Source organism: Lepidochelys olivacea, assembly GCF_965140295.1.
Source record: "Lepidochelys olivacea isolate rLepOli2 genome assembly, chromosome: 28".
Classification (NCBI taxonomy): Eukaryota; Metazoa; Chordata; order Testudines; family Cheloniidae; genus Lepidochelys; species Lepidochelys olivacea.
In genome coordinates this window covers 1,130,713-1,140,116 of record NC_140438.1, presented here as the reverse complement: position 1 = coordinate 1,140,116, position 9,404 = coordinate 1,130,713, and the positions used below count along the sequence as shown (strand labels likewise).

General features: G+C 63.9%; 1 protein-coding gene across 1 annotated transcript; it reads left to right on the top strand.

The window, feature by feature from the left end:
• On the top strand, positions 1-8,792 carry LOC311514066 (insulin receptor substrate 1-like). Its single transcript, XM_084616380.1, has 3 exons — positions 1-1,572; positions 2,998-4,242; positions 5,572-8,792. Exons 1-3 carry the CDS (start codon positions 1,221-1,223, stop codon positions 5,577-5,579), a joined length of 1,605 nt encoding a protein of 534 aa, XP_084472506.1. The 5' UTR covers positions 1-1,220; the 3' UTR covers positions 5,580-8,792.
• Positions 8,793-9,404: the final 612 nt, after the last annotated feature.

The following is a 9,404-nucleotide window of genomic DNA, read 5'->3' as shown; positions in this document are numbered from 1 at the left end:
TTGCGAAATCAATATCTGGCCCAGGGGGCAGCACCAACAGCCGCCTTCCAAAAGTCGCGTTTTCTCCTTGGCTTTTCTTGGTGCCATTTGGCTTGTCGTGGCAGGCTTTTCGCCTGCCCGCCTGGGACTGGCTTTGTGACTAGACACCCCCTCGCCTGAATTTCTCCTTCCCTCGTTTGCGTTGGCCGGACTGGAATCCCGCAGCCGGACAGCGTCCCGCGTCTGCCGAAAGGTATCCGGAGCCGGGCTTTCGGGCGGCGTCGCTTTCTGCAGCGGTGACATCCCGAGCGGGGCCACGGCTCCGGTCCAAACTTCTGTGGGTGAAACCGGCCTGCTGCGAGAAAGCAACGTCTCTCCTTTCCCCTTCGTTTCCAAGTCCTGCTCCCCCCCGCCTTTCTTCGCTGGCTTCCAGGTTTGCGCCAGAAAACCGCACGGGGGAAAAAAAAACCCTCGGCTGATTTATTTTGCTTCTCTTCATGTGACTTCTATTAAAATCAAACCCCGGAGCCGATTGCAAAAGAAGAAATTCGTGTCCCAGTGCAAACAAGGCAGCAGCGGGGGCCTACCAGGGTGCGCGGCTGCACCGCGGCAGGGCTGGGGGGTTGGGGGTTTATTTTTGCAGCCGTGCGAGATTGCAAAGGGCCTTTTATTTGCACGTCGCCAAGGCTTGTGCAAAAGAGCCCGTGGCGAGGCGACTTCAGCTGCAAACTGCCCGGTCGTGAAATCGCGGGGAAGCGGGTCCTGGCTGCCCGGCGGGGACTTCGGACACGTGCAGGACGCGAGAGAAGCCAGCGGCGAGTTTGCGAGGGTCCCTCCCTCGACGCTCCTGGGCCTCCGGCGGGCTTAATCCAGGGGGGCGAATGTGCTAAACCTCTGCCCTCCAGGGGGGGTCCTAGCACTGTTGCAAAAGCTTGTGCGGGGGCATCCTTTAAAAGACAGGGGGGGTTGCAAAACGGGAGAGGAATGAACTCCTGGGAAAGAGACGCAGAGGAGGCGTGAAACCCGTGGCACTGCGGAAGCTCGGCACCCCGAAAGAGGCCGCCACGAAAAGGGGGCACACGCTTTGAATTGCCCCCCCCAAAGAGGACAGCTGCAGCCACAAAACCCAGGCACCCCCCCCCAAACCTCTGCCCCCCCCGGAGCGAGTGGCCCGTGTTGGCGGTGCAAACAGGGCCGGGGGGAAATGCCTTGACTCTCCCAGGTCCCTGAGTTGGCGCGCCATGGAGGAGGCGGCCGCGGAGGGCGACCCGCCCATGGCCGACGTCCACCTGTGTGGGCACCTGCGGAAGCAGAAGTCCCAGCGGCGCCGGTTTTTTGTGCTGCGGGCATCCAGCGAGCGGGGGCCAGCCCGCCTGGAGTACTACGACAGCGAGAAGAAATTCAGGGCCGGGGGCGCCCGCCCCAAACGCAGCTTCCCCCTGGCCAGCGCCCTGAACATCAACAAGCGGGCGGACGCCCGGCATCGGCACCTCATCGTCCTGTACGGCCGGGACGGCACCTTCGGGGTGGCGGCCGAGAGCCCGGAGCAGCAGGAGGCCTGGTACCGCGCCATGATGGACCTGCGCGCCAAGGGTGAGGGCAGGCGAGGGGGCTACGGACCTGGCAAGGGGAGGCTGGTGGGTGGGGTAGCCTGGGCAGTGACACAGGGAGTGACTGAAAAATACAACTGGGCAGCCCACTGCGGGGGAGAGAACCCAGGAGTCCTGGCTCCCAGCCCCCCTGCTCTAACCCGCCAGCCCCCGCTCCCCTCCCGGAGCCGGGGAGAGAACCCAGGAGTCCTGGCTTCCAGCCCCCCTGCTCTAACCCACCAGCCCCCACTCCCCTCCCAGAGCTGGGGAGAGAACCCAGGAGTCCTGCCTCCCAGCCCCCCCTGCTCTAACCCACCAGCCCCCACTCCCCTCCCAGAGCCGGGGAGAGAACCCAGGAGTCCTGGCTCCCAGCCCCCCCTGCTCTAACCCACCAGCCCCCACTCCCCTCCCAGAGCTGGGGAGAGAACCCAGGAGTCCTGGCTCCCAGCCCCCCTGCGCTAACCCACCAGCCCCTGCAGAATCGCTGGTCTCTATTGCACATGGCACTGGCTGCCTGCCCTGGGTGGGTTGTCTGGGCGCTGGGCCCTGGGACGAAGGGGACAGATTGGCCCCATTCCTCGGCCAGCGCTTGGACCCAGACCAGGGCTTTTATCCACCCCCACCCTGCCTCTTCTGGGGCTGGACTTTGCCCATATGAGATTTGGGAAATAGAACCCAGGAGTCCTAGTTCCCAGCCCCTCCCGCTCTCCTTGGCTCTGGGAGGGGAGTGGGGGCTGGTGGTTAGATTGGGGGCGGGGGGGGCTGGGAGCCGGGACTCCTGGGTTCTCTCCCCGGCTCTGGGAGGGGAGTGGGGGCTGGTGGGTGAGAGCAGGGGGGGCTGGGAGCCAGGACGCCTGGGTTCTCTCCCCGGCTCTGGAAGGGGAGTGGGGGCTGGTGGGTTAGAGCAGGGGGGCTGGAAGCCAGGACTCCTGGGTTCTCTCCCCGGCTCCGGGAGAGGAGTGGGGGCTGGTGGGTGAGAGCAGAGGGGGCTGGAAACCAGGACTCCTGGGTTCTCTCCCTGGGCCCAGCAGGGGAATATTCCAGGAAATCTTTTGCTTAAATATTCAGTTTTGTTTCCCAGCATGGCTGTACCCCGCTCCCCCGGGTCCCCATGGAAACAGTCAGTCGCCAAGGTGATGTGGGTGGTTGCCACGGCACTGGGACTTTAGGGTCTGTTTGTTCCTTGGTCCTGTTCTCCCACCTGCCCCCCCCGCCCCCCGTTCCCCAGGCCTGTGCCCGTATCCAGGCACTGCCAGAGCTCAGTGCGGGGCCCTGGGTCACCCGCCGCCCCGCCCCAGAGGTGGCCGCATCTCGGCGCTGGACGAGGGGTCCCTGGGTCACCCGCCTCCCACCAAGCGCCCTCTCTGCCCCCTCCCCAGAGCCAGCCAGGTTCCCCTCCCGGTTTAACCCTCTCCTCCCCTTCCCGCAGGCCTGTCGCAGCCGGGGAGCGGGGCGGCCGCGCCCTTCCGGGAGGTCTGGCAGGTGACCCTGCGCCCCAAGGGGCTGGGGCACGCCAAGAATCTGGTGGGCGTCTACCGGCTGTGCCTGGCAGAGAGCACGGTGGAGCTGGTCCGGCTCAGCGCCCCGGCCCCCTGCCTGGTGCTTCAGCTGCTGAGCGTCCGGCGCTGCGGCCACTCGGAGAACTACTTCTTCCTGGAGGTGGGGCGCTCGGCCGCCACGGGCCCGGGCGAGCTGTGGATGCAGGTGGAGGACCTGGTGGTGGCCCGGCACATCCACGAGTCCATCCTGGAGGCCATGAAGCGGCTGAGCGAGGATTGCCGGGTGCGGGGCCGCGGCCAGGCCTCCGCCCCCGTCTCGGTGCCGGCCCGGCGCCTGCCCCCCGCCCAGCCGCCGGGGTCCGGGCACCGCCGGCCCGACGGGGATTACACCCTGGCCTCGTCGGATGAGGGCGGCTCCTCCAGCCCCGGGGAGGGGCGCCCGGCCGGCAGCCCGGAGCCGGCAGGCTCCCCGGAGGGGCGGGCGCCCGGCTGCAAGCGGCCGTCGCTGCCCCCCTTGGCCCTGGGCAAAGGCGCCGGGCAGAGGAAGCCGGGGTGGTGCCCGGAGTCCGGCTACATGGCCATGCTGCCCGGGGCGGCCCTGCCGGGCGCGGGGCAGCCGGGCTACGTGCCCATGAGCCCCGGCGGTGTCTCTCCGCCCCGGGGCGAAGCCGCCGGCTATATGCTCATGTCCCCCAGCGGGAGCTGGGCGCCCGAGTACGTCAACATGTCCCCACTGTGGCGCTCGGCCGGCAGCACCCCCCCGCGCCGCAGCCCCCCACCCGGCGCCCCCGGGGAGGCCCCCTGCCCCTTCCGCTCTCTGCCGCGGTCCTACAAACACGGGGCCCAGCTGGCCGTGCCCGGGCGCCTCTCCTCCTCCTCCTCCTCCTCCAGCAACGAGAGCTTGGGGGAGCCGGTGCCCCCGAGCCCCGGGGAGTACGTCAGCATCGAGTACCGGCCCGGCCCGGGCCAGCCGGCCAGGGTGGATCCGGGCAGGCGGTGCTGCGGCGAGCGGGGCGCCCCGGCCTGGGAGGAGCCGGGACTCAACTACGTGGCCCTGGACCTGGCCCGGGGAGGAGGCGGGGCGGCCGGCGGCCCCAGCCCCCAGGCCTACGCCAGCATCGACTTCCACCGCTCCCAGGACCCGCGGGGGCGCCGCGGCAGAAGGGATGGGCCAGGTACGTGGCGGGTCTGGGGGTTACGGGGTCGGGGGGGGGGTGGTCCTGGTTTTCCAAAGAGCTGCTTCTTGCAGGGTAGCCAGAAACCTTCCCCTTTGCTTACTAACACCCTCAAGGCATTTGTTTTGGAAGATACCCTACAAAAATACCCTGCTTGTAAACAGCGCTCAAATGTCTGACAAGAGCTGGCGGGGGGAGGTTGAGGGCTACCCTCCCGAAACTCGGAGCGGGGCTGGGACTCAGGCCAGTGGCTTCTCGACCACCCAAGGGTTTGGGGCGACCCTACAAAAACAAAGGCTTTGTAAACACAGTAGCAGGGTGTCAACGGCGGTTTTAAAAGCTCCTTGGGGGCCTGCAGCTGCCTTCTTTCTTTACCAAAAAGACCCACAATTGGGGGTTGGCTTTTGGCCCCCATCTTCCAGGGCCAACTCACCTGTTTCCGTGTGGTCGGCAAAGGCAGCGTGGGTGGGACAGAACCGCCCGGCCCTCGCTTGAAACTGCCTTCCCACGGTGCGCTGTCCCCTTTAGAAACCGCCTTTTCTTGCTTTGGCTAAGGGTTTTCCCCCTACAGAGACAGCTGGGGGGGTCCTCTATTAGAAACCATTCTTTTTAATTGGCCAGGGGCCCCCTTTAGAAACTGCTGCAGTTCCCCCCCTTAAAACCTTTTTTGGGGCCAGGGATTTTCTCTTTTAGAAACTGCCTTTTTGGGGACGAGGGAAAGATTTTTTTTCCCCTTCAGAACGCAGGTGTTTATTTTAACTACTGACCGTGGGGTAAGGTTGGACGCAGGCTTTGTTGCCTGAGAAATAGCCACTCTAAACGCTGCCTTTTTTTCTTTCTTTTGTTCGGGTCACCCCTTAGAAACCGTCTTTCTTGGGGGTGTTGGCGAGTCACTGCCCCTCGCCGGTGGGCATGTGAATCGTTCCCTGAATAATTTGACACATAGTCAGACCGCCGTTGGGACTTTGCACTAGAAACAGACTCTTCTTACCGTACGTGGAGATGTTCCCCTTTAGAAACCGCTTTTTTTCTGTGGGATCCCTTGAAACTCTCCTCCCGCACCATCCCACGTTGTCTCTTGATTTTATGGGGGCACAGAAGCAGCCCGCCGGTTCTAGGCCTGCTTCCTTCACTCTGAACGGAGGAGAAGAAACGGAGAGGAACTGGCTGGAAAGGTTTATTCCCCCCCCCCCATTTTCTTTTCCGGCTGTTTCGTTCCTTTCTTCCTGCCGGGCGAGGGGTCCCTGTGTCACCAGCCGCCCCGCCCCAGAGGTGGCTGCAGCCAGGGTATTAATACAGGATTGATCCTCTCTTGACTCTCCCTTTCAGCGTGCTGATCCCTTTGCTGTCTGTGCGACCTGGTGACTTCAGGGCTCCCCTGGCTCGGGACCAGCTCCCCACCCCAGAGCTGGTCGCATCGGGACGCCTGCTGCCTGATACCTCCGCAGATGACGCGCGTCGGTTTCCTCCCGATGGACCGTGAACCCCTTTAAGTGCCTTTGTTTTGGGGGTGTGGCTCTCGGGCGGTTATGGAGAACAAGCCAAAGACAGACTCACGTTTCGGGGGGGGGGGCTGGTGCCTTGTGCTCCGTGGGGCTTTTGTATCTGCTGGGGGGGATACCCCAGCACCTGACTGTGGGCTTGAGGTTTCAAGGTCACCCCCAGTTTTGGGGGAAACCCTCTGCACCAAAGCTAATTCTTTACTTTTTTTTTGGTGGGGGATCGTCCCAGCTTCTCACCCCTTGGGATGGAGACTTTTTTTTGCGGGGGGGGGGCTGATTCTTTATTTGCAGGGATAACCCCCATCTATGTTGGGGTCACCCCTTTGCCCCCATCAACCCTCTGGTGCCTTCCTGCCCCCCGCCCCAGCCTGTCTGTGTTTTTTGGGGTATGCCCCAAAGGCTCCCCCCCATCTGCGCACTGTGTTTTATTCCCCCCACCCCAGCATGAGGGGGAGAATTGTGCCCTCTCGCATAGCCAAAGTGCACCCCTGCAGATGGGGCGTTGTGGGGGGGGGCCGGTCTTAGGTTCGAATTTGGGCTTCGCTCTGTGCTTCTGATTTGCACCTGGTTGGTTTTTTGCACTAGCTTTAAAACGTTTCGTTTGAAACCACGTAATTTATAGCTCTGGCTGCGAGGCCTTAAATCCACCCGCCCTTCGTCAGGCTCCGAGCGAGCCGCATGCCCGACCCCGGCTGAGCTCGCCGGGAAGGGGCTTTTTAGATCCCCCGGCGCGTGGCCGAGGGGCCGGGCCTTTGCTCGGCGGGGTTTAGCGCTTGACTGCAGCCTCGGGAGCTCGGTTTCGGGGGTCCCTCGTTTGCGAGATGGGAGCTGTAGGAAGTTGGGGGGGTTTATTGGTTATAATAAAGTCTCTTTATTGCAGCTCGTGTCCGATCGGCTTTATGGTAAAATGGGGAATGGCTGGGAACGAATTTTCTGGCATCTCCTCTGCCCTCATGAAGGGAGACCCCCCGGCGCGTTTCGGCGTGACCCAGGCTGACCGGGGGGCTACGGCCGATGCACCGGCCTCGTTTCTGTGGAGGGAGATTTGCAGAATGAGTCTCAGCTGGTGGGAGCAGTTTCTTGCCCCTCCTCGGCGTGATTTACGTCCTGGCAGAGAGGTTTTTGACACCAAAAATCTTTCTTGCGCACTTTTTGATTGAGCATCTGGGGCTGTTTGCATCCTTTATCCAAAAACGAATACAGGGGATTTAGCGGCACGGCTGGAACCGGGTGCCAGGTTGGATAACCCAGTTTGAGTTCTTTCTTTTTTTGGGGGGGGGGGGAGATAAAATCTAACGCCAAGAACTTTGCCGAGGTGTCTTAGGCCAGGGGTTGCTTAGGTTTCTCACGCAGGGCTTCGGTCAAAATCGTTCTGCAGCGCGGCTTGATCCGCAGAGGAAAATTTCCTCCACCGTTGCAGCTGAGCCCGGTACTTCAAGGGGCTTTTCACGGAGAAGCGAGATCTCCGGCCGAAAACCGCCCCCGCGAACGAGGTTTGCAAAGACCTTGGAGGTTTTCAGCCCCCTGGCTCCAGCAGGTCCACGCCCCCTCAGGACGCCCCCGCTCCCGCCGCTGGCTCTGTGCGTTTCGAGCCCCCCCCGGGCTTTGGCGGTAATGGCTGGCGTGCGATGGGGCCGACTCACGTCTGCAGAGCCGGCCGGTGCCTGACTCGGCTTCAGCACTAGGGAGGGGCCAAGCTGCGGCGTTGAGCAAGGCCGAGGCCGCCCGGCGGGATGAGGGCCGGGGGTTACTGCCGAGGGCGATCCAGCGGGGCCGGGGCTGCCCACTTGGGTGGTTTCCTTGCCCCCTGGCCCCCAGAATCAGAGGGGAGCGTGATCGCCCCCTGCTGGCAGACCCGAGGAGGTTGGGGCTGGTTTAAGTATTCTACAGAATTAGGTGCCTCCCCTCGCACCCCGAACCACAAGTGCCTGAGTGAAGCGGCTGACCCCCCCTCTCCTGCCCACCACGGGGGGGGACAAACTCTGAACTGCCCCAACTCCCCCCCGACCCCCAGATCTTGTTTTTATTTGCTGCAATAAAAGGTTGGAAGAAAACCGGGCCCAGGCTGCTGTGTTGTTTGTGGGTCTCCGTTCCTCCCCCCCCGGCCCCAGGATGGGTGTCTAACTCCCATCAGCGCCCCCCCAAGCCAGGCCAGGGGCTCCAGCCCGGGGTGTCCCCCCACCAGCAGCTGCTGGATAAAGGCCCAACTACTGCTACATGGCATTTGGGGGGTTGGGGGAGTCGGTCCCTGAGCCCCAGTGAGCCCCTGGCCTTGGGGGTGGGAGGCCAGGCAGCCCCAAATCCTGTGGTGTTTGGGGGAGTCAGAAACCGGGAAGGGAGGTGGAGGGAGGTACCGAGAGCCCCGGAGCTGGCAGGGGGTGTGTGTGCTCCAGTTGTAAAGAGCTGAGAACGTGCAGGGGAAACTGAGGCTGGAGAGTTGTAGGGGAGGGTCCTGCCCCGGGTGGGGGGAAGAGACTCCGGCTCTGGCCCCTAAGTGCCGGTGGGGGGTGCGTTAGAGCAGGAGCGATGAACCCAGCCCCCAAGGGATGGGAGGGAGTTACCTCCTTCTGCCACAAGAGAGCACAAGTGCCCTGGGAGCCAGGGAGAGAACCCAGGAGTCCTAGCTCCCAGCCTCCCCCCCCACTCCAAACCTCTGGCCCCAGGGCCGGGATGGGGGGATGGTAAAGCCAGGACTGCCTTGAACCCAGTTTAGGGGAGCTCAGAACCCAGCAAGGGAGGGGGAAAAGGGGGCACAGAGCCCCTCCTGGATGGGGGGTGCAATGGGGTCTCTGATCTGGGGGGGGGGATGTGCAGAGTGGGGGTAGGGGAAACTGAGGCTGGCAATTTGGAGGGGAATAGCCCTGCCCGTAGGGGCAGGGGGTGCCAGAGACCAGCCTAGAGGCGAAGGGAGGTGGTTCATTTACCTCTTTATTCCACTAGAGGGCACAACCCTGGGAGCCAGGAGAGAACCCAGGAGTCCGGGCTGTCCCCTCCCCTTCCGTAACCCACTAGCCCCCCACACCTCCCAGAGCAGGGGAGAGAACCCAGGAGTCCTGGGTCCCAGCCCCCACTGCTCTCACCCACCATCCCCCCTTCCCCTCCCAGAGCCAGGGAGAGAACCCAGGAGTCCTGGCTCCAAGCCCCCCCTGCTCTCACCCCTCCAGCCCCCCTTCCCCTCCCAGAGCTGGGGAGAGAACCCAGGACGCTGTGGTCCCCCTCACAGGGAGGCGGGTTAGGGGGGGCCCAGGGTACAGCTCAGACCAGGAGCGGCCGGGACCCCCCCCCACCCCAGGAGGGGAATCAGGGGCTGGGGCCTAGGCCTGGGGGTGGGGGCACAGCTGCAGCGAGGGGCTGCTGGGGAGGGGGGGTGCCAGGAGCAGCCCAGGGGGCACACCCCAACCCTCGCTTGGTCAGGGCAATGTGCCCCCCTGCCCCCGGGAAACATGGAAAGGAAGGAAAGGGGGCTGGAGTGGGGGCTTCCTCCTCTTCACCTGTGACCTCCCGCAGCCCCACACAGCCCCAGTGCCCCATGGCCAGCGGCTGCCCCGAGACACCCCAGTCTGGCGACCCTGCCTGAGTCTGCAGGGAGCCTGAGCCCGTCGCTCCGAGAGGGGGAGCAGCTGGTGCCTGGCCCCGATTTCCTCCCTTCAGGGAAATAAA

What these genes read in the sequence shown, in the direction of transcription:
- LOC311514066 (XM_084616380.1), top strand. Translation starts at nt 1,221, where the DNA reads ATGGAGGAGGCGGCCGCGGAGGGCGACCCGCCCATGGCCGACGTCCAC. An exon ending in GATGGACCTGCGCGCCAAGG is followed by an intron (nt 1,573 to 2,997) that starts GTGAGGGCAGGC and finishes CCCTTCCCGCAG; the next exon opens with GCCTGTCGCAGCCGGGGAGC.